The sequence below is a fragment of the Notamacropus eugenii genome, chromosome 5 (genome assembly GCF_028372415.1).
Source record: "Notamacropus eugenii isolate mMacEug1 chromosome 5, mMacEug1.pri_v2, whole genome shotgun sequence".
NCBI lineage: Eukaryota > Metazoa > Chordata > Mammalia > Diprotodontia > Macropodidae > Notamacropus > Notamacropus eugenii.
This window is the reverse complement of record NC_092876.1, coordinates 154210556-154236356: the sequence shown is the minus strand read 5'-3', so window position 1 is coordinate 154236356 and position 25801 is coordinate 154210556. Positions and strand designations below refer to the sequence as shown.

General features: G+C 36.7%; 1 protein-coding gene across 12 annotated transcripts in view; it reads left to right on the top strand.

The window, feature by feature from the left end:
• Positions 1 to 25801, top strand: part of YAP1 (Yes1 associated transcriptional regulator) — a 148950-nt gene that overhangs the window by 59064 nt on the left and 64085 nt on the right. For all 12 annotated transcript variants that reach the window (XM_072611261.1, XM_072611270.1, XM_072611268.1 and 9 more), the window contains exon 3: positions 20795 to 20910. In XM_072611261.1, coding sequence (XP_072467362.1) covers positions 20795 to 20910 — 116 coding nt within the window. The remainder of the gene's footprint in view (positions 1 to 20794; positions 20911 to 25801) is intronic.

Genomic DNA, 25801 nt, shown 5'->3' with positions numbered 1-25801 from the left:
ATTGATTATCACCATTTCTTAGAGAAGTTTAGGCAGTTAGCCTCAGCTTTTATCCATTTTAAATTTTTTAAAGGGTAGTTTCGGTCACAGCTGTACAACTTAGTTGTTGCATCAGCTCATCATTATTCATTTTCCTAATTTAGTATTTATTTTTAACTTTTTTATTTGATTATACACAGATTACTGATTTTGAAATGACTCCTTCCCTTGTCACAGAGAAAAACAGTTAAGTAAAACTGAGGAATGCAGAGACAGTATATGCGACATTCTATAACTGTAGCTCCACCCCCTGTTCCACCTTTCTGTCAAAAACAGGAATAGGTGTTTGACACTTTGTCCCCTGGAACCAATATTAGTCATTGTCATTTTGTGTTTTTATTTATATTAGTATGATTTTACTTTTGTTTCATTCCATTAAATTGAAACTTTTATGTGTCATCTAATTTCATTTATCATTTATCATGGCGTTCCCCATAGTATATCAACACACTCCTTGTCTCCTGGTCAGGTTTCCATTTAGATTAGAAATATTTAATTTGATATTTATAGACAAGGCTAGGATGCATAGCATCCTTTGTCCTTTTTTCTACTGGTATGTCATCATCATTATAGAAATGGAGTAGGGCAGCACAGGGTTAAATATGGTTTTATATTTTCATCTATTTATGAGTCAAACTCCATCCTTCTGGTGATGAGCCTCTCCATTTTAATTGTCATGGTCCTTGAAATACAGAATGTTACCAGGCCTATAAGTGTTTCCTGCTCAGTAGACCAGCTGAAGCTTGTACTCTACTGTAATGACCTTTGAAAACTCCTTATTACCCTGATGATACCTTGGAATAGGTTGCTAATACCTACCAACCCACAAACGTGTATTTAATTGCTAGCTTTTGTTTTTTATACCATCTTTATATCAAAATATGTGCTTATCTCCCTCCCCAGAGGGCCATCTCTAAATACAAAGAACAAGAAAAAAAGAGCAGTTCAACAAAACTAATTAATACATCAATCATCTATCAATGTGTGTGCGCACATGTATACAGACATATATATATATACACACACATGTACACACACACATATCCATAGACCTTAACCACTACAACTAAGAAAGTGAGATGCATTTTCTCCTCTCTTTTCTGAGCCATGCTTAATCAATGTAATTACATAGCATTTGGTTTAATTTGTTTATTTATGTTGTATCAGTTAATGAATCAGTAAACATTTCTTTAGTGCCTACCATATGCCAGGTACTGTGCTAAGCACTGGGTATGCAAAAAGTGGCAAAAGAACAGTCCCTACCATCACAAGGAATTTATAATCTAATGGGGGAGATAACATACAAACAAATATATTCAAAGCAAACTCTATACAGGAAATCACTAACAGAGAAAAGGTACTAGAATTAAGAAGGGTTAGGGATGGCTTCCTGTAGAAGGTAAGATTTCAGTTGGAAGCCAGGGAAGTCAGTAGTTAGAATGGAGTCAGTGTTCCAGGCATATGGGGTAGCCAGAGGTGATGCCCAGAGTAAAGAGATGGAATATTTTTGTTCATGGAACAGCTGGGACATCAGTGTCTGTCACAGGATCAGAGTACATATTGGAGAAGTAAAGTATAAGAAGACTGGAAAGGTAGAGGGGGATTGGTGAAGGGTTGTGAATGCGAAACAGAACCTTTTTGTATATTTGCTCCAGAAGGCAATAGGAAGTCACTGGAGTTTATTGATTAGGAGGTGATGTGATTGGACCTGAGCTTTTACAAAATCATTTAGTGGCTGAATGGAAGATTAATTGGAGTGGGGAGAGACTTGAGGCAGACTGACCCACCAACAAGATACTGTAAGGGAGCAGGATTGAGGTGATGAGGGCCTGGTGACAGTATCAGAGAAGAAAAAGCAATTGCTTGGATCTAGTGGATGAGAGATGGCAAGGCATCCAAGATTACTTCTAGGATATGAGCCCTAGGGAATAGGAGGATGGTATTGCTCTCTGTAGTAATAGAAAAGGTGGGAGCAAGGAGGGTTTAGGGGGAAAGATAGTTCTGTTTTGGATATATTGAGTTTAAGATGTCTATAGTCATCCTGTCCTGTTTTTCTGGTTCTGCTTACTTCATTCAAAATCAGTTCTTATGACTCTATGCTTCTGAATTCTTCATATTTATTGTTTGTTATGATGTAGCAATATTTCATTATGTCCCTGTCCCAAAATTTGTTTAATCATTCCCCAGTTTATGAATATGTATTTTGTTTCTGGTTCTTTGTTACTATAAGAGATGCTGCTGCGAATATTTTTGTTATAACCAGGATCTTTCTTTACAGGGGCAAAAGGTATGAACTTTTGAGTTATTTCTTTGCAGAATTCCATGTTGTTTTCCAGAATGTTTGGACCAGTTTGCAGATCTACTAACATTGTATTCATATACCTATCTTTCCACAACTCCTCTAGAATTGATTTGCCATCTTTTGATTTTCTTTTTCCAAATTATCTTTATACTTCTCTGTTTTAATTAATGGATGGAACTCCTTCTGTTGTGGGTAACTGGTATCACAGTGGATAGAGTGGTGGGCCTGGAGTCGGGAAGACCTGAGTTCAGATCCAGCATCAAATATTTACTAGCTGTATCACTCAGAGCAAATCATTTAACCTCTGTTTGCATCAGTTTCCTCAGGTGTAAAATGAGACTAACAGTGGCACCTATCTCAAAGTGTTGTTTTCAGGGTCAAATCAATATAAAAAGCATTTGGCTTATATGTAATGCTTGGCATATAATAGACATTATATAAATGCTTCCTCTCATTGCCCTGTATGCCAGTCTAGAGGACAGAAACTTCTTGGATATGTACTTTAGAAATCTCTATTGTAATTTGGGCATTCTTTTAGAATGATTCTTGACCCTCCCTTAAATGCTGTACTGGTGGTGGGTGGTGGTGGTGGTGTGTTAGAAACCTTTTAATACTTTTTTTGTTGTTGTTACGTTGTGTCTGACCCTCCATGACCTTGTTTGAGGTTTTCTTGGCAAAGATACTAGAGTAGTTTGCCATTTTTTTCTCCAGTGTATCTATTTTGTCTGGCAAACTGATATAAGTGATTTCCCCGTGGTCATTCAGCTAGGAAGCATCTAAAGTTGGATTTGAACTCAGGTTTTTCTGACTCTGGACCCAGTACTCTACCTACTGTGCAACTTAGGTGTCCTAGCATAGGGACCTCTTACAAAAATAGTAACTTCCCACTTTATTCTTTGGAGCACCTAAATATTTAGTATATGGTTAGGGACTGAGATTCTTGCCTTTCTTGGTTTATATTAGTATGTGCTTTCTGGTATAGAAATAGAATTAATACCTACCCTTTAGATGTTGAGGAACTTTGGGAATCCTGAAGATTTTAAATCTGAGCTATAAGTTTCAAAAAGCTTTTCAGTTTACACCAGGATGCCATGTTCCTGAACTCTTTTTGTGTACTAAAGTTCCTTATCCAGGGAAATGGCATTAATTAAACCAGTACCATTGAGAAAAGAAATATATACATAATCACAACTAATCTGATGACTGTCCTGAGGACTTTAGCACAGTATTTCTCTTCATACATGTTCACTTGGATACAAAATCAAATTTTGTAACCTCATGAAGTCAGTGTGAGGTAAGATATATTCCATGGAGCCTAATGTGTTACACTTAATAGGGTTTCAAAAAAAGTCTTTGTTTAATTGCATTGTTGAAGAGAGCAGCGTATAAGTACTGTGTTAAGGACATTCTGTACACCCATTGACTGTAGAAGGACTATGGGTTACAGTTTTAGCCACACCTCGATAACACCTGTATGAGCAATAGTCAAATTGGAATACAAAGTACAATAAATGTTAATTCAAATAGTTATTAGTAGGAAACTTGACAGCTTTGATCTTTCTCAACCTGATTTGTTCTAGAATGAGGTCACATGGTTTCTCTTGATCATAAATCTTCTGTCCTTTCCTTCTCCTAAGAAGAGGATAATTTGTGTATCTTTAGGGAACTTGGAGAATTCTATACTTCCTTTTTGCTCCTTCTTTTGTCTTAAGGTCATTAGGTAGAAAATAAGACCGATTCCACTGCTTAATATTCATGATATCATGTGGAAATACTGTCTTAATCTACATATTTACTATTTTAAATATTTCCTCTCTTTTTTTAAATCTTTAATCTTATTTTTGTGTTGGCCTTGATCCACTTATTTATAGTTTGACATGATCTTCCAGTATGAAAATCTTACCTGGAATTTTTTTTCATGTCTGTCACAAATTTCCAGTTGTAGCCTTTTTTTGAGTATTATGTTTTTATTGGCTATTTACATAGCCATTTTTGGAAAGTGGTAAAAGCTGCTTTTTTTTTTCCTCAGCAGGAAGCATTTAGTTGACTAATACTTTGGAGTCATTAATTTGGTTCTAAAGATTGGTGAGTTAACAAACCTCCTAAGTATCCAGAAAAATGGGGAGATTTAAAATGGTTAACAAATGGGGGGGATTTGAGTTTGGAAAAAACGTTCTAAAAAATCAAAATATATAGTGCTCACATAAAGAATTTTGACTTTTTTGTAGGAAATTTTAAAATTCAATAAATATATCTGAAATTGAGTTTCCTTTGTCTTTTAGATTAAAACCTTGAAAAGTCTAAAAGTCTAGGAAAGAAATGACAGCATTTTAGATTTCTCAGGGGTTGACTAGCAGGATAGGATAGTTTGTACTAGCAGGATAGGATAGTTTGTCTTTAAGAAGGCATTGCTTAACTCCATCAAAAATAAAGTACAAGCAAAGCTCAGAGAGATGTAGCATTCTTGGCTCAGTAAGAAGGCAGATCAAATTCAGTTTTAGACTGGTAGTAACAATGCAAAGTGCTTGTACAATGCCCTGAAGGCTATTTATGGGCCAAAGACCTATGTCGAATCTCATTGCTGATGAAGCTACCTTGATTAGTACTAAAGACATGATCCTTCAGAGATGGGCTGAATACTTACATGTTCTCAACAGACCATCATCAACGCATGCTGAAACTGTTGACCTTATACTGCAGTCTGAAGTCAGTCCCTCCCTGATCAGACTTCAACTGAAGAACAGATTTTGAATGCCATTAGGTTTCTCTTGTGTGGCAAACTGTTAGAGTCCTCTCCTCTCTTGCCTTCCCCTCCTCTTCTTGGTCTTACAATTAACACCAAGAAAAGAGGTTCTCTACTAGTCAGCACCACAACATCCACGCATGGAACCCTTGCTTACATCAAATGGAGACATTTTGAATGCTGCGGGTAAGTTCACCTATCTTGGCAGTATCTTTCCAGGGATGTACACATAGATGATAATGTTGACACATGCATTGCCAGAGCTAGGTTGGTGTTTGGGAGACTCCAAAGGAAAGTGTGAGAAGAAAGAGATATTAGACTGTCTACCAAACTGAAGGTCTCCAAGAGCCATTGTGCTGACCTCATTGTTGAATGAGTGCGAAACCTGGACAATACTGGACCATACTAGACATTACCACAGGCATGCCATAAAATTCAACCACTTCCATTTGAATTGTCTTGGAAAGATTCTGAAAGTCACCTGGCAAGATGAAGTACTGTATGCTGAAGTCCTTTCTCAGCTGAACTGCCAAACATCCAAACTCTACTGCAGAGAGAGCTATTCCAATGGGCTGGCCACATTGTGTCAGTGTCAAATACATGCTTGCCTAAAAGCCTATTTTAAGGAGAACTCACACAAAGCAAGTGCTCACATGGAGGTCTGAAGAAGTGATACAAGGACACTTTCAAGGTCTCTCTGAAGAACTTTGGAATCAATTGTATGACATGGGAGCCATTGGCACAGGACCACCCAGCATGGTGTTCCCACATCAAAAAAAGGCACTGTGCTCTATGAGCAAAGCATAATTTCAGTAGCTTAAAAAATTTGAGATGCACAAATTTAGAGACATCTCCACTCCAAATGTTCATGCTATTTGTGCCTGATCTGCAGCAGAGCCTTATGAGCTTCCATTGGTTTGATCATCCACAGTTGAGCACACTGTATGCTGTCTCAACATTGTGGTGTCATTTTGGTCCTCTTCGATTATGAAAGACAAAAAATACCAAACAAAAGCAAAAGTTTATACCAAAATATTGGACTTAGAGTGTATAAACTCCTTCCATTTATGCAGGTCAACAGTTTACATGTAGCTTGTAGTCCTAGCTGTTTGGGACACTGAAAGGTCATGATTTGTCCATGCCTGTGTGTGGCATGGGTAGAATTTGAATCTAGATTTCTTGGAGACTAACACTTGATACACACCCCCTAGCAGATAGTTGTTGTTGTGTTCGTCCTTCATTGCCAAAGAAGACCATGCCATCAGAGAAATGATGACATGACTTGCACTTGACTTTGTTCTGAGTGAGGGAGGGCTGTGCTGGTCACCAGCCTCACTTCTCCTCCGGAGCCATCTGAATCCAGTGACCAGATATTCATCAAGACAACTGGAGATGACCCAGGATGCGATGGGAGACCTTAGAGTACGAAACCTAGAGTCACTAAGACCTGAGCTCAAATCCAACCTCGGAAAATCATTACCTATGTGACCCTGGGCAAGTCATTTAACCTCTCCCTGCCTCCGTTTCCTCACCTGTAAAATGGGGATAAATAAGAGTATCTGTCTCCCAAGGTGACTGTGAAGATAGAATGAGATAATAATTGTAAAGTGTTTTACTTGCCTTAAAGTGTTACACAGGTGTTATTATTATTAACTGTTATTAACAATAATTTTATTAATTGGCTTTCCTAATATGTGGAAGTCATGTTTAATCTTTAAAATATTGTCAATAGGTAGATATTTTGTTTATCCCCGATCAGTTGGTTAATTTTGTTTGAAAAGTTGTGATGAAATGTTTTCAGAAAGTCACAACTTACATTTTGGAAAATATTTTATCAGTCTGATTCAATATGACATCATAGATTGAAAATTAAGCAGGCTGCATATTGACTTAGAAAAGCACATGTTAATATTCTTTACATTCTGTTGTAATTTTATTCATTCCTCAAATGTTTTGACACCTCTGTTCTAGGCACCTCCCTAAGACTATAAGTTGCCTGTTAGGTATTGTTAGAAGAAATTTTCTCACCTGGGAATTACCTGTAGCAATAAAATAATAACCCTTGTCCCTACCCTGTAGCAGCCTGACTATGACCTTTCCTTTGGCTTTATTTTAGTTCTTCCCTTGACACACATACACAAACCAATTTCCTAGGTATTTTAAGTAAGTACTAGCTGAATAATCATTATGGTATAAGCTGTAGCTCACTGGTCCTGAGATTTGAATATGTCTTTTAATGTGAATTCACCAGATCGTTCATTTAAGAAAGATCTTTCTTCATTTTATAATGTAGTATTAATTTATTTGGATGTTTGTATATACTCATATTTTAGTATTAACCATTGAAGAAGAATTTTAAAGTGTTAAGAGTGTCAGAATCTATGGGAAAGTCAAGCAAAAGGGGAAAACAAGAAAGGAATCAGGTTTTTATCATTGCTGACTTTTGAAAGCTACATATCAGAACAGCAGTTTGAATTTATTTTGCATTGTGATTTAGAATGGCACCCTTGGATGACTGAAAAATGGCCAAGTGCTGGTTTTTCTTTTCTTTTTTTTTTCTTCTTCTTCTTCTTTTTTTTTTTATTATTTTTTAATGTTTAACAATCACTGCCATACAATTGAGATTTTATCACCCCCACACCTACCCCCCACTACCCCCCTCCCTCCCCACGACTGCATACAATTCTGTATAGGTTCTACATATACTTTCCTATTGAGTATATATTCACTATAGTCATGCTATGTAGTCAGACTAAAATAAATGAAAGAAATCATATAACAAATCAGAACATGATACACAAACACATACACATACACAAACATGATCTGCTACATTTTGTGAATGACTTCCATATTTCTTTCTCTGAGTGTGGAAGGCATTTTGCCTTGAGAACCATCTTTGGGATTTTTTTTTTTTTTTATAAGAAGTTTTTGCGTTATTACAAAATTCCAAGTCTACCAGAAAAAACTCTCACACACTGTGGTCGTTGCTGTGCACAAAGTTCTCCTGGTTCTGCTCCTTTCACTCAGCATCAGGTCATATAAGTCCTTCCAGGCCTCTCTGAAGTCTTCTTGTTCATCATTTCTTATGGCACAATAGTACTCCATTACATTCATATACCATAATTTATTCAGCCATTCCCCAATTGATGGACATCCCCTTGACTTCCAGTTTTTGGCAACTACATAGAGTGCTGCTATAAATATTTTTGTACATGTGGGACCCTTTCCCATTTTTATGATCTCTTGGGGATATAGTCCTAGTAGCGATATTGCTGGGTCAAAGGGTATGCACATTTTTGTCGCCCTTTGGGCATAGTTCCAAATTGCTCTCCAGAAGGGTTGGATGCACTCGCAGCTCCACCAACAATGAATTAGTGTTCCAACTCTCCCACATCCTCTCCAGCATTTATCATTTTCTTGTTCTGTCATGTTTGCCAATCTTATAGGTGTGATGTGGTACCTCAGAGTTGTTTTGATTTGCATCTCTCTAATCAATAGTGATTTAGAGCATTTTTTCATATGATTATAGATAGCTTTAATTTCTTCCTCTGAAAATTGCCTGTTCATATCCTTTGACCATTTATCAATTGGGGAATGACTTGTATGATTATACATTTGAGTCAGTTCTCTATATATTCTAGAAATGAAGCCTTTATCCCCGAGCTTAGCTGTAAAAATTCTTTCCCAATTTACTACATCCCTCTGGATTTTGGTTGCATTGGGTTTGGTTGTGCAAAAACTTCTCAGTTTAATGTAATCAAAGTTATCCATTTTGTATTTCATAATGCTTTCTATGTCTCCTTTAGTAAAGAATTCTTCCCTTCTCCATAGATCTGATAAATACACTATTCCTTGCTTCTCCAGTTTATTCATGGTATCAATCTTTATACCTAAATCATGTACCCATTTGGACTTTATTCTTGTGTACGGTGTCAGGTATGGGTCTATGCCTAATTTCCGCCACACTGTTATCCAGTTTTCCCAGCAATTTTTGTCAAACAATGAGTTCTTATCCCAGAAGCTGGGGTCCTTGGGTTTATCAAACAGAAGGTTGCTATATTCCTTGCCTACTGCATTTTGAGTGCCAAGTCTATTCCACTTGTCTACCTCTCTGTTTCTTAGCCAATACCAAGTGGTTTTGATAATTGCTGCTTTATAGTACAGTTTGAGGTCTGGTAGCGGTAGGCCACCTTCCCAAGCATTTCTTTTCATTAGTCCCTTTGATATTCTGGACCTTTTCTTTTTCCAAATGAATTTTGACATTATTTTATCCAGCTCTAGAAAATAATTGTCTGATAGTTTAATTGGTATGGCACTAAATAAGTATATTAATTTAGGTAGAATTGTCATTTTTATTATATTAGCATGGCCTACCCATGAGCAACTAATGTTTTTCCACTTACTTAAATCTGACTTTATTTGTGCAAAAAGTGTCTTGTAATTGTGTTCATATAATCCCTGGGTTTGTTTCGGCAGGTAGACTCCTAAGTATTTTATACTGTCTACCCTAGCTTTAAATGGGATTTCTCTTTCTATCTCTTGCTGTTGGACTTTGTTGCTAATATATAGGAATGCAGAAGATTTGTGTGGGTTTATTTTGTAACCTGCAACTTTGCCAAAGTTGTTTATTAATTCTAGTAATTTTTTACTTGAATCTCTGGGATTCTCTAGGTAAATCATCATATCATCTGCAAAGAGTGATAACTTAGTTTCTTCTTTGGCTATTCTAATTCCTTGAATATCTTTATCTTGTCTAATTGCTACAGCTAACATTTCTAGTACCATATTGAATAATAGTGGTGATAATGGACAACCTTGTTTCACCCCTGATCTTATTGGGAATGCATCTAGCTTATCCCCATTGCATATAATGCTTGCTGAAGGTTTTAGATAGATACTGCTTATTATTTTATGGAAAGTTCCCTTTATTCCTATGTTCTCCAGTGTTTTTAGTAGGAACGGGTGTTGTATTTTGTCAAAAGCTTTTTCTGCATCTATTGAGATAATCATGTGGTTTTTGTTAGCTTTGTTGTTGATGTGATCGATAATGCTAATAGTTTTCCTAATATTGAACCAGCCCTGTAATCCTGGTATGAATCCTACCTGATCATAATGTATTAATCTCGTGATAAGATGCTGTATTCGTTTTGCTAAAATCTTATTTAAAATTTTTGCATCTATATTCATTAGGGAAATTGGTCTATAATTTTCTTTCTTTGTTTTGTCTCTTCCTGGTTTGGGTATCAAAACCATATTTGTATCATAGAAAGAATTTGGGAGGACTCCTTCTTTCCCAATTTTCAAAAATAGTCTATATAGTATTGGAATTAACTGTTCTTTAAAAGTTTGATAGAATTCACTTGTGAATCCATCTGGCCCTGGAGATTTTTTCCTAGGGAGTTCATTGATGGCTTGTTCAATTTCTTTTTCTGAGATGGGGTTGTTTAAGTATTCAACTTCCTCTTCTGTGAATCTGGGCAATTTGTATTTTTTAAAATATTCATCCATCTCGTTTAGATTATCGAATTTGTGGGCATAAAGTTGGGCAAAGTAGTTTCTAATTATTGTTTTAATTTCCTCCTCATTGGAGGTGAGTTCACCCCTTTCATTTTTAATATTAGTAATTTGATTTTCTTCTTTCTTTTTTTAATCAGATTGACCAAAGGTTTATCAATTTTATTAGTTTTTTCATAAAACCAACTATTGGTTTTATTTATTAATTCAATAGTTTTCTTAATTTCAATTTTATTAATCTCTCCTTTGGTTTTCAGTATTTCTAATTTGGTATTTACTTGGGAATTTTCAATTTGTTCTTTTTCTAGCTTTTTCAACTGCAAGCCTAAGTCATTGATCTCCTCTTTCTCTATTTTATTTATGTAAGCATTCAAAGATATAAAACTTCCCCTAATAACTGCTTTTGCAGTATCCCATAAGTTTTGGTATGTTGTCTCACTATTGTCATTCTCTTGAATGAAATTGTTGATTGTTTCTATGATTTCTTCTTTAACCCAACCCTTCTTTAGAATTAGATTATTTAGTTTCCAATTGATTTTTGGTTTCTCTTTCCATGGCCTTTTATTACATGTAATTTTTAATGCATTATGATCTGAAAAGGATGCATTGATTATGTCTACCTTTCTGCACTGGATTGTGAGATTTTTATGTCCTAGTACATGGTCAATTTTTGTAAATGTTCCATGTACCGCTGAGAAAAAGGTATATTCCTTTCTATTCCCATTTAGTTTTCTCCAAAGATCTATCATATCTACCTTATCCAGAGTTTTATTTACCTCCTTAACCTCTTTCTTGTTTATTTTGAGGTTAGATTTATCGAGTTCAGAGAGGGGGAGGTTGAGGTCCCCCACTAGTATAGTTTTGCTATTAATTTTTTCCTTCAACTCCCCCAACCTCTCCTCTAAGAATTTGGATGCTATACCACTTGGAGCATACATGTTTAGTAATGATATTGCTTCATTGTCTATGGTGCCTTTTAGCAGGATATAGTTTCCATCCTTATCCCTTTTGATTAGATCTATTTCTGCTTTTGCTTTGTCTGAGATTAGGATTGCTACTCCTGCCTTTCTTACATGAGCTGAAGCACAATATATTCTGCTCCATCCTTTGACCTTTATCCTATGTGTATCCCCCCGTTTCAAATGTGTTTCTTGTAAGCAGCATATTGTTGGATTATGGCCTTTAATCCATTCTGCTATCCATCTCCATTTTATGGGAGAGTTCATTCCATTCACATTCACAGTTATGATTACAGTCTGTGTATTTCCCTCCAACCTCTTTCCCACCATTTGTGCTTTTAGCTCTCCCGTCTCCCTTCCCCTCCTCAATAGCATTCCCTTTTCTCCCCCTCCTCCTGCAGCCTTCCCCTCCTTCTTTTAGCCCCCCTCCCTTTTACTCCCCTTTACTCTTATTGCTTCTTTCCTCCCTTTTAGCCACCCTCCCCTTTCTTCCCCCTTCCCCTCCTACTACCTATAGAGCTAGTTAGGATTATCTACTTAAGATTATTGTTCCCTCCTTTAAACAAATCAGATGAGAGTACCTCTCAAACAATGCTCATCTCCCTCCCCTCCTTCCCTCTACTATAGTTTTGTACTTCTTCCTGTGATATAATTTGCCATTTTCTGCTTCCCCCTTTTCACACCTCCTATTACAATCCCTTCTCATACTTAAATCATATTTTTGACATGACATCATTTACTTTATACCCGTTCCCTCTACATATATCCCTTTTATCATAATAGCTGCTCAGTTCTCAAGATTAACAGGTATCATCTTCCCTTATAGGGAGGTAAACAGTTTGCCCTAATTGAGTAGCAAGTTTTTGTTTTTGTTTTTCCCCCCTGTTTACCTTTTTATGATTCTCTGGAGACCTGCTTTTGAAGATCAAATTGTCTATTGAGTTCTGGTGTTTTGGTCAGGAAGCTCTGGGAATCCCTTATTTCGTTGAATGACTTTCTCCTTGCCTGAAATGTTATGCTGAACTTTGCTGGGTAATTGATCCTTGGTTGAAGTCCCAACTCCTTTGCTTTATGGAATATTGGGTTCCAGTTCTTTCGATCTTTTAATGTAGAAGCTGCAAGGTCTTGTGTGATCCTGACTGTATGTCCTTTATATTTGAATTGTTTCTTTCTGGCTGCTTGTAGTATTTTCTCCTTCACTTGATAGCTCTGGAATTTGGCAACTATATTTCTTGGGGTTTTGAGTTTGGGATCCCTTTCGGGAGGGGAACGGTGGATTCTTTCGATGACTATTTTGCCCTCTGGGTCTAGTACTTCTGGGCAGTTTTCCTTGATGATTTCCTGGAAGATATTGTCCAGACTCTTTTCTTCATCATGGGTTCCTGGCAGACCAATAATTCTTAAATTTTGTCTCCTGGATCTATTTTCCAAGTCAGTTGTTTTTCCAATTAAATATTTTACATTTTCTTCTATCTTTTCATTCTTTAGATTTTGTTTGACTGATTCTTGTTGCCTCATTGAGTCATTAGTTTCTTCTTGCCCAATTCCAATTCTTCAGTTAACTTTTGCATCTCCTTTTCCATCTGACCAATTTTTCCCTTTAAGGAGCTATTTTCTCCATTTAATTTTTGTACTTCTTTTTCCATTCGACCAATTTTCCCAGTTAGGTTTTGTGTTTCCTTTTCCATTTGATCAATTTTCCCAATTAGGTTTTGGGTTTCCTTTTCTGTTTGATTAACTCTTCCTTTTAGGGAATTATTCTCTCCAGTTAATTTTTGAACTTCCTTTTCCATTTGTTCAATTTTCCTTTTCAGAGTGATGTTCTCATCAGTGAATTCTTTTTTTATAATTTTAAAATCATTGGCCAGTTTTTCTTTTATTTCCTTCTTCAGCTGTTCCAGGTAATCTAGTTGAGCTTGCGAGAAATTCATAGTCCCTTCTGAGGTTTCACATGGAAGTACAGTCTCAGCTCTGACCTCTTTGGTGTTTGTGTTTTGGTCCTTATCCCCATAGAAAGATTCTATGGTTTTTTCACTTTTTGTCTGCTTTTTCCGATTCATGATGTTGGCTGAGTGTTGTAGCTTTTGGTTCTTTCAGTCAGAAGGTACAGATCTTTGTGTTGAGCTGATGTGTGTCGAGGCTAAAAGCAGGTTTTTGTTTTTTGTTTCCCAGATCAACCCTGGGGTTACCTTGTTAGGTGTGTGGGAGGGGTGGTCTGGTCTCAGGAGATCTCCTCAGCTGACCTGAGGCAAAGGCAAGGTCAGGGGATGGTGATCCCAGCTTCCCTATTGTCTTCCCTTTTTCCCTGAAGGGCTGGGGCACGCCTAGATGCTAATGCGTGTTCCCGCCCCTCCTGAGGCTTGTCTCCCGGCGCTGAGGCTTGCCTGGGTCTCAGTGCGAATTTTCTCTGCCCTGGGTCGTCTGTCCTTCCAGATCGCCTCCGCCATAGTAGGAAGAATCCCCCTTTGCTATTTTTCTAGCCTCTGGTGTTATGAGACTAATTGCCCCCTTCTGCTGTTCCCGCTGATCCAGGATTTATCTGGGGAAATATTTTATGGTTCTTTCACGGTCATCAGGGGGGAGGAGAGAGCATTTACTGATCACTCCGCCATCCTGGCTCCCGGAAGTTCAAGTAGGTGACTTCCCGAAGTTTAGTCTTCAGGCTGAAGGTTTCAAGGGCTGCTGCACTGATATCTGGCGCTCAGCGGCTCTCACCAGCTCGGTTTGGCTTGTCTCCTGCTCCGCTGGTTTCGCCCGCCACTCTCGGGCTTCTCAGGTCCCTTCTGCCCTGCTGCGCTGTCCGCGCTGCGCTCTGCGCTGAGGGCTCACCCCGGCAGAACAGATCCTTCCCGTGGACCTTCTAGTCTAACCTGGGCTCCGAATCTGTCAAAGTCTGTCACCCACTGGATTCCACACCTCCAAAGTTTGGTCAGATTCTCCTTTCCCAAGTGCTGGTTTTTCCAAGTGCTTTCAACTTTCAGAGTAATGCATGTATATTGATGAACATGATGGGTTTCTGCTCTGCTCAGATTTAGTTCGTCATACAACTTCCTCATCCTTCCCTTCCCCATCACATTTTTTTCTGTTGCCAACCCAATCCCTTTTTATTCTTTCATTCCCTTCTAAGGAAGGTGATCCTCTCTCTGTGTTCTTGATCCCATTTAATTCTGCCTTTTTTAGGACCTTGCTCTGTCATTTATCCCCTCTCATATCACCTTTCCTATTCTAGGGCAGTGAGGCATCTTTTGCTTCTGCCTACATTCATATTTAAGTCTCTTTTTTTCCATAAACATGTTACCATTTCACTCTCCTGTCCAGTCTCTACCCTTCCAGGTACTGCTAAACACTGATGCCTTCACATTTTCTTGCAATATGGTTTCTTTCCCACTGCTCTTCTGAAATATCTCTCTTGAAGGTAAAGGAATGATTCAATCTAATGGTCCTTTCTTTGTTCCTGTCTCCCACTCCCAACACCTTAAACATTTTTTGGTTTCACTTCCCTTGACTTCTGTGACAATGAACTTTCCTGATCTCTCTATTCCTCAGCATCATTTTGTACCCATTGGTTTTTCTTATCCTTTCTATACCCTAAATTTGAGTACTTCCCAAGATTTTTCCTTTTTCTCTCCACAAGACCGTTCCTCAGACATCTCTTTAGCTCCATTTACCAACTCAGTGCAGAACAGCACTAAGGTCCACTTTTATAGCCCATTTCTCTGATTCTGCATTTATAGCTGTTTGTTGACTATCTTCATTTGGATATCCTTCTTTATTTCACAAATGGCATATCTAAGTCAAAACTCTTCTTAGTTATTTCTTGTATGCTTCCTCTCCTTTCCATTCCCATGTTCCTACTCTAGTTCATATGCTTACTGTCTCAGCTGGACTATATCAGTACTCTTCTAACTAGTTTTCCTGCCCCTGGATTCTTATCCATTATCAGTCCATTCTGCCCCCATTCTTTATTTTCCTAAAAAGCAGAACTCTTCTGAAAAACCTTCAATGGTCCTACATTGCCTATAGAAATTTAGCCTGTCATTCGATAGCCTCCATGTCATGATGCCATGATGTCTAAACCTGCCTTTGCAGTTTTACCTTCTGCTGTTCTATCGTGTTCATCCCAAACCCTAGCAGTCTGGTATTGTCCATTTCCCTCAATAGCTGTTCCCTGCACACAATCCCATCTTGGCCTACGAATATGACTGTCCCCTTTATGTAAACACTTTATAAATTTACAAAGTGCTTTGCTCACAGAACCCTGAGGAAAGAAGTGCAGTTACTCTTCTCCCATTTTATAGAAAAGGAAATAGAGGGAATCACTTTATCTAAGGATAGAGAAAAATTCCTATCTAAAACTAGACTTGATTAGAGAAGTTCCCTATTACTGGAAGTGTTTGACCACTTGAGGATGTTGTAGAGGGGTGGACTAGATGACCTCTAAGGCCCCTTCTAATGGCAGGATCCTATGATTCTGTATGCAGAAATGGCCAAGTGACTTTCCTAAAGCACAGGGGTGACCATGTCACTCCACTACTCAATAAACTTTAGCGTCTCTCTGTACAGTCAGGCACCAAACATTTATTATATGCTTACCGTGTGTAGGGACTTGTCTAAGCACTTTGAATAACAAAAAAAAAATGGCAAAAAATGTGGTCTCTGCCCACAAGGAACTCACAGTCTAATGGAAACAAATGAACATTCAAGATATATACATTCTGAATGAGTGACAGTCCCATGGGGGAAGGTACTAGAGACTCAAAGGGTTATCCTGCAGAAGATGAGAATTTAGTTGAGTCTGGAAGAAATCCAGGGAACACAGAGGTGGAGGTCAGAACTCTAGAATATTCTAACTATGGAGGGCAGCCAGTCGGTGGAAAGGCAGTCAGGATATCGGAATATACTGTGGATAGTAAGAGTAAAGTGTCAGAAGACTAGAAGGATAGGAATGGTTTGGGTTGTAAACTGAAAACCAGAGGATTTTGTGTTTCATATTTATTACTTCTATGATCAAATACAAACTTTTTGTTTTGTATCTAAGGCCTTTAACATAACTTCTTTCTATCTCTCTAGCCTCACTACACATTAATTTCCTTCTTGCATTCTGCAATGCAGCCAAACTATTTTCTTACTATTTTCTATTGCTCTATTTTCTTACTTGTAACACACTGCACTGCATCTCCACTCTCCAAGCGTTTGTACAGGTTGTCGCCTGTCCCTGAAATGCACTCTCTTCTCTGCCACTCAGAAACTTTAATTTCCTTAAGAGCTCAACTCAAATATCAGTTTTTGCTTGAAACTGTTACTGATCCTTCGAACTGCTACTTCCTTCCAGAGTTATTTTGTATTTTATTTACAAACACATACACATTCACACACATTGTTTGTCTGAAAGGATGTAAGCTTCTTGACTAAAAGACTTGTCTCATTTTTGTCTTTTCATTCCCTGGTGCCAAGTACAGTGCCTGGCACATAGTAGTCAGCTAATAAATACGTTTTGATTAATTGTTATTTGCTTTACCTCTGGTTTAACCTAGGCTATTTGGGTCAAACTCTAAAGGTTTCATTTGAAGACCAGCTGCATTTAATCTATCTGGAAATGAGAGATAGTGCTAAGTCAGCTGCTTGGCAACTAAACTGAAGGGCAATTTATTTTCACTCCAAATAAGTAATATTTTCTGCTCGACACAAAGATTCATCTGCTAATATGATCCTCCTTCATCACAGAGCTGCTCCTGGAGACGAGAGCAGAGAGCACTGTGAGGAGTGTCAATTCCTCATTTCCCTTTCCCTCCCCGTCCCCCACACCAAGCACATTAACCCTTGACCTAGAGGCTAATATCTCCTTGCCCCCATCAAAAGGTATTTTGAATGGGTGTCTTTCAGTTCTGTTTTAGTAATAGTGAAATGACATCAGCCAGAGAGTTTACCAGGTTGCAACTAAAGATTATGGCCAGTATATGCTAAGAAAACCAGATCTGAAACTTTTGTTTGCTAATCTAAAAACTATTTAGATAATTTCTTGATTAAAAAAAAAACCCAACTATTTCCAAGTTGAAAAAAATTTAAGTATACTGAATGCCCCAATGTTATTTTATATGGTTTCTGAAAGATATATATTCAATGCCCTTAAAAATAATTTAGGTTTTTATGTTTAATAAAGCTAAAGAAATACTTAGGATACAGAACTGTATAGAATCTTAAAAATCAAGTAATCCAACCTTTTTATTTTTACTGATGAAGAAACTTAAGGCTCAGAAAGGTAGAGAATTTTTCTCCAGGTCACAGAGGTAAGAAGTGGCAGAGCTGAGATTCAGATTCAGGACTTCTGAATTAAAGTGTCTACATGAAATTGCCTCTCTACAAAAACCAGAGCATATGTCAGATATCAGGCAGAAATTTATTCTACTTTCCTTAACTCATTTGCTTTTGACTTAGAGCAGAGGTCATGGACTAGTCCACTATCTGTTTTTGTCAGCTCAGCTAAGAAAGGTTTTCACATTTTTAAATAGTTTTATTGTATTTTTAAAATGTAAAAACCACTCTTAGTTCACAGGTTGTACAAAAGCAGTGGGATTGAGCTTTTTCAGTGTAGGTTGCCAACCCCTCCTTTAAAGCATAGAGGTTCATATAGGATCATAGATTTATAGATAGCTCTTGAATGAACCTCAGAGGTCATCTAATCCAGCTCCCATATATTAGAGATGAGTAAACGAAGGATAAATGAGATTTAGTGACTTGCTAGTTAATAGAAGATCTACTACCATCTGACCCAGACTCAGTACTATAAATTTTTTCTATTATTGTAATGAACTAAATAGGCATAAACTAAAATGAACATTTCAATATTCAAAGAAAAGAAGTATATGAAACTATGGATTATATATAGCTTTCTTAAGATTATAAATTTAATATGATAGTACTCAAGCTTTTCTATGTTGTGTCTAATGTACTTCCTTCTAGTCTTTTGTATGTGTATACACACATATACACATGTGTAAAAATTTCCCCCCAATTACATATTAAAACAATTATTTAACATTTGTTTTTTTCCTAAGTTTCCTAAGAGTTCCAAATTCTATCCGTTCCTTCCTCCTTTCTTTCCACTCTCCCTGGGACAGTAAGCAATCAGATACAGGTTATACATGTGCAATCTTGTATTGGTCATTTTTCATAAGAAGACTTGAATAAAAGAAAAAGAAGAAAGAAAGTGGCAAAATAGCCTGCTTCAGTCTGTATTCAAACAATATCAGTTCTTTATCTGGAGGAGGATAGTATACTTCATCACTAGTCCTTTATCTTGGGTAATCTTGGAGCATTGTATTGCTGAGAATAGTTAAGTCATTCACAGTTAGTTCGTCATCAAACGATATTGTTATTACTGTGTATAAATAATGTTCTCCTGGTTCTATTCACTTCTCTTTGTATCAGTTCATGAGTTTTTCCAGATTTTTCTGAAATCATCCTGCTTCTCATTTCTTGTAGAATAGTATTCCATTACAATCATATACCACAGCTTGTTCAGCCATTCCCAATATTGATGGGCATCCCTTCGGTTTCCAGTTCTTAGCCACCACAAAAAGAATTGCTATAAATATTTTTGTACAAGGAGGTATCCCACACACACACACTTTTTTTTTTTTTATGTCTGGTATACAGACCTTTGGTGTATTTTTTAAAAGTTTCATGGACATTCTTCTTTCTTTTCTGGCATCACTATCATTATTGTCTCCATTCTCTTCTTCCACTTCTCTCCCTTCATCCCCCCCAAAAAGACTTCTTTTGTGACAAATAAATACATTCGAGCAAAAAAATTAAAAAAGGCATATTGATCTTCTCTGCAAATTTATGTCATTTTACACCTATAGTCTTGTTAACTGCTTGTCAGAAGGTAGGAAGCATTTGTCATCCTTGGACACTACAGCAATTAGAATTCTTAAATTTTTGAGAGTTCTTTTCCTTTACATTATTTTTGTCATATTTTCCATTCTTTACTCTTCATTGGTTCATATGAGTGTTCCCAGATTTCTCTGTATCCATGTGTTCTGCTGTGTCTTCCAGAGAAATAATATTCCATTATAATAATACAGTTCATTCAGCTATCCCCCAGATGATGAGATCTCACTTTGTTGCAGTTCTTTAATACAACAAAAAGCCCCTAGCCCTTTTCCCTCTAATACATAAGGAGAATCAGGAGAAAAAATCTCCATTAAGCTAAATTTCCTTTCCTTTTCTTTTATAATGGTGTTTCATAAATATTAAGGGATGACCATATTATTTATTCTCTGAGTTGAAATAAAAGATTTATTTGTTGAAGAATATAGTTTTATAAAGTTCTGTAACTTTAGCATATTTCCTTGAAGAAACTGAAAACCAGTTTCTTTTAATGTACAAAAATTTCTTACTAATTCTCACTTTTAACAATTGGTTAAATTATCTAAATAGTAAGATTTCCAATAATTAGATTAATTTTTTTCTACTTTTATTGGCTCTAACTGGTTTTTAAACATATAATTTTATTTTGATAATTATTTATATCCAGGAGTATAAAGTTCTGTTCCTTATTCGACGTGAATCTTAAGTTTTGCTGTTGTAAATATTAACACTCTTGTAAAAAATCTGTATTTAAAAAAATAAAGTTGCATTATTATTATCCCAACCTGTGATTCCATCAGTATAAGAAATGCTTGATATTGAAATTTCTTCTGCATATACATATTTGTAACTCATTTCGAACTTACAATCTTAGAGAGTTTCTTGGGGCGCCAGAAGTTTAAATTCCTTTACCAGGAATTATATATTATGTTATATATTATATAACATATGTAATATATGTTATATATTAAAGGCAAGATTTGATCCTGATTCCAAAGTCAGTCCTCTGACCACTGTAACACAGTCCTTCTTTACTGGATTGTTAATGGGTTGTAAATAGTCATTTATAATGTCATGGAATTTCCATTTACCTGAAATTTCAGGCATAACTTTCCGTGCCTTTCAGTAATTAGCAAAGTAATTAATTAATGCTAAGCCTATGTAGGAAAGTTATTGCATACTGAGTAGTTTACATGACTAGGGTAGAATAATGGAAGGAACAAAGTACATATAGGGTCTGCTCTTTAAGGATTAATTTGGGATCTTTTGTTCGGTGTTTCCTTCCAGTTTTTTTAGAAAAGAAATCATTGTTGTGAAAACATGAAATATTCTTATCTAACTCAGTGGCTTGTTTTGTCTTAGTCACATCGATCAGACGACAACATGGCAGGATCCCAGGAAGGCAATGCTTTCCCAGATGAATGTTACAGCTCCCACCAGTCCACCAGTCCAACAAAACATAATGAATTCAGCCTCTGGTAAGTCAGGTGTGATGAAAAGAATGCATTAATCACCATTTGCAAACTTCTTGTTTTTAAAAACAATAGCTCTCCTTTGAGTTGGTGATGTTGATTCATTTTACATGTCCTCTTGTGTTTAAAAACTTGGAATCGTCAAATCCTTGAAGGTTCAAGCATTTAACTAAATGGTACCATTTTCACTCTAGAATGGGCCACCCATGAAAATAAAATCAGGAATCCAGTTACGGGGAAAATGGGCCCCTAATTCTAAAGCCATTGTTTGATATCTAAATTCTGTTTAATTATTAATATGGCAACAGAACTATCTTGGTGATTTAAAGCAAATAATTCCAATATGGTGACTTCATAAAAATAAAATAAACGTTCCACCAAAAACTAAATGGTGTCTCAAAGTCCTCCTCAGAGCTGGCATGCTGCAATATCTGCAGTAATTTCTCTCTTTCTCTCTCTGTGTTCAAGACTTTATAACTGAAGTCTCCCACTTCCTTTAGTGGTTTGGATAGAAAGCAGAGGTACATTGTTTCTCTTGACCATCCAGAAATCATTCCACCCTCAGAATCACTAGAGGGCAATAGAAATGCTTCCTTCCCCAGGGTACATGTGTGTTGTACATGTCTCAGGTCCAACCCTCAAAATTAATTGGTAACTAAATTGAGAACTACAGAATTTTGTCATGCTGGAGCAGTTTCTGCCTCTGAGTCTTCTACTGCCTGTTTCTCCTAATGTTGTTCTATGCATGCAGAGGCAGGCAGGCATCATCCCAGAGTCTTTTGAATACAGAAATTAATTTCTTGTGCATTTTCTTTTTGTAAACTGTTGTGACCTGCAAAAGCAGAGGCCTAAATGGGTTGCTTTTTTTTGTATGGCTTTTAATTTTTTTGTTGGTGTTTTGGCTACGCTATCAAAATCTTTGTGGACCACATAAGTAAAACAAGACACAAGATGGAAACCATCCTGTGTCAGTTTTACACTATATTATATATTATGATCTTTCATTATAAAATCTAATATTCTAAAATTTTCTGAAAAAAAAAAATCCAAAAATCTTCCATAGTGTTACAGTTTTGTAGAAAAATGTTGTCAAATGTAGACTTGGGCACATTTATGTTAACAGTTGTTAATATTTAAATTTTTTATTTAAAAACAATATTCATTGAGGGAAAATACTAAAGAGCTTGAGAAGCATATAGTTAACTCTTAACTTTGAAAACAGAAAATTCGTTTAATAGCAGAAAGATTTCAACTAATATAGAGGACTTACTTAGAGGCATCAAAAACAAAACACCAGAACCACACACAATAGCACAAAACTAACTAACCAGAAATAAACAAGATATGTCCCAGTGATTGTTCTCATATTTGTATTATACATGTAATTTATAGCAAAGGAAATCAAAAGTAACCACCCCTTTCTCTGTCTACAAAAGAAAGCCTAGAATCATAGGTTAAAACTGAAAGACAGCTCAGTTAACATTTAGCCCAGTCCCTTCATTTTACATTTGAGGAAACTGAGACCTATAGAAGGAGGTGACCTAAGGACATACAAGTAATAGATAGCAGGAATAATATTTGATTCCATATCCTCTGGATCAGAATCCAGTGTTCTTTCTACCACATCCTATTCTATTAATCCTTCTCATTTTAAAACAAATTGCAGGAAATACACTTCTTTGTGTTGGTGAATGCTGTATGGCAGGCACTCCATCTTTTCCCTAGGCTACTTGACTTCTTTCTTCTTCATCTAAAGACTGTGTTTGGTGGTTGTTCGGATTGCTCTTTCTCTCAGTGCTGCTTACCTATCCCCCGCAGAGCTTTGTGCCCACCTTACCACACCCAAGGTAGATCATTAGAACAGCAAAGATTTCTGCTATGCTACATTTTTTTGTCCATAGTTAGTAAATGGGAGAAGTGTGGGGTATAGAGCCATATGCTTAGTGAATATATCAGGCTGGATTGGATGCCAGCATTTCTAGTAAGGGAATACAAAAGGCATGCTATGTCTCTTATATACCTGGAATAGTCCTTGCTGTTTCTGTAACTTCTGGACAGAGCCTAGACAAAGCAACTTTGGTACCCTGGGTCAAGTTTTAAAGTTGGATTCTCTAGGGGTCTCTACTCACTGGAAGTTTTAAGCCTTTGCTATATTACATATGAATTGACTTGTCACTAAATACATGTGTGTAATGGAAACCAAATATTTCTAGCATTTAAAGTGTTCCTTATTGTAGCACTTTTCTCTTCTCCCTTGAATTTTACAATATTCTGATGTATGTGGATAGTTTGGACCCAGTCCTATATTTAAAACCGGACATCTATCACAAGTGAATTCTGGTTGTTTTCCTATATTTACATGTTTTAAGCATGCTTTTAGCATGTGGTATAGGTGAAATTGAAGTGCCTGTTATCTACTGCTAAATGTAATGTATGATTGATGTATTTTAATATCTTCCAAATGAATGCTTTGAGGGCAAGTTTCAATTTTACTATATTCTATATCAGTGACAGAGATAGCTGAGTCACCCTTTGAATATCACTATAAGTCTGAGCTATGCTATGATGAATCCACCTTGTTTTAAATTTTTTTTCTTTGTTTCAATAACTAAAATTCCTTGAGTGACATAAAAGAAAAACCATTGGTTTAATATTGGCTTCTTCTAATTGACTCTGTCATCGAAAGGCTTTCAGCCTTTTCTTCATCGGAGCAAAATATAAGGACTGCTTATGTGAATGTACTAGCTTGTGCAATTGAATATTCAATTAACAGACATTTGGGGAAAAAAGTTACTGTGCACAAGGCGTAGAGTTAGAGTCTGCAAACACAGTCCTAAAAATACTCTCTCAGTCCTCAAAGAGCAGACATTCTAATGGGGAGGGGGTGGAGAAATGGCATACACAGATAAGTATAATACAAGATAGTGAGTGATGGAGGAAAATTTCAGGGGAGTGAAAAATAAGTTTTAGCTTGGAGGCAAGGGAAATGTCCAGGAAGACTGAGTAGAGGACATAGCACTTGAGCTATACCATTAAGTAAGGTAATGATTCCGGAAGATATTGATGAATAAGGATTATTTTTCTGTCATGGGGAGCGGCTTATATAGATGTAAAGAAGCAGGAGATGGAATATCAAGTTTGAGTAACAACTAATAGTTCAGTTTGGTCAAAACATTAGAGTGGATGAAGGGTAAAAATATGCATATCACTGGACAGGTAGGTGAGAGCCAGATTGAGAAGATGTTTAAGTTCTAGGCAGAGGAGTTTGCATTTTATCCTAGAGGCAGTTAGGGAGTGACTGAAGATTTTTAAGGAAGGGAGTCATATATTCCTGGAACTCATTAGATTAGGGTTATAGGACTATGGACAGGTGATATAAGTGGAAAGAATGAATCATAAAGGGATCATAAATGCTGAGAGACGGCAGCAGAGGGAATCTGGAAGTAGCAGTAGGGAGCAACAAGTAATCCAAGTGACCTTCTTTGTCTTTTGTGTTGGGGTTGTGTGGTGAGAGAACTGGCAAGCATTGGAGACATGTTCAGGGGAGTGGTTAAGTTCAAAGGAATCCAGATTTCTGCGATTACCAGAAGGAAGGAAAGAATGTAGGAGTGAGATATCTAGAATAAAGGGAAAGTTTATGAGTAGAACTATGGGTGCTAAAGGTTATAGGGGAAGGTGGAGAATGGGGCAGTAGTTGCAGGGGAGAGAGGTATTTTGTTTTGCTACTCCACCCAGGGACTAGGGGATCATACAGCAGGAATTTGTTAGCTGTAGGGCAAGGTATGGAGAAAATTGTACACTTAAGTTGGCCCCAAAGTTCTTATTAGAATTCTAGTTTGAAGGTGTCTTCTGCACATTGCTTCTCCCAGGTGAAACTCCCTCAGTGTATTGGAGAAGGGGACCAGACAGTTAATGGTTAATGACATGACAGGCAGCCAGTTCTGATAGTGAAGGTAAGCCTTCTGTAGTTGAGTTGCTGTTTTCAAAGTTCCAGTCTCCAGATGGAGCCCCCTTGAAGCTATAAACTCTCAGTTATCAGGGCTCAGGCTGCACAGACAAGATTCACATAAGATGGGCAGGTTTGGACATGTGACTTTATGTGCCACTGGAGGGCAACACTGATATCCATGAGCTCACAAGTCCTTCAGAATGTTGAAGCATCAGGTAATATTTATGGTGAAATAAAATAATGAAAGATTTTTACCTGAAAAAGTACTCTTTAAAAGATTCTAAAGTACCTAGGTACTGGGATGAATATCTGACCAAGTAAAAATCAAAACCTTGTTCTTCCTTATTTACCTTTGTTAAATAAGTTGCAGTTACTTAACTGAAACTTAGTATTGAAGTTAAATAGATTGAAATACATTATGAAGGAAGATTTTGCTGGGGTGAGAGTTAAGTGGAGTGCTTATGACTAGCAAAAAAAAAATCAACAGAAAATTTTAAATTAAAATCTTCCACCTTGAAAATTACTATATGAGTATAAAGCTGTATCTTATATTGTACATGATAATAGATGAAGTAGAGAATTTAATTAACATTTAATGACAGTTGTTGAAAAATCTCATTTAACAGTAAGGAATGTGATTTGATTTTTCCAGTGACTTTAGTATATTGATTATAAAGTTATAGAACCCAACAAAAGGTTCCTTTTATATGTGAAACTCTTATGAATAGAGCTCTAATAACTACTTAGGAGATTTCAAAGCCAAAAGGTGGCTGTAACTGACACTAAAAGACAACTGAATTAAAATTAATTTTTAAAAAGGCCACTCTTCATCTCAGAAAAACAGATAGTGAAACACATTCCCAACCATACCTGAACAAGAAATTTTTTCTACAGTATTGGTGACAAGAACTCATTTGGCTTCTGGACAAAGACCATGAGTAATGGAAA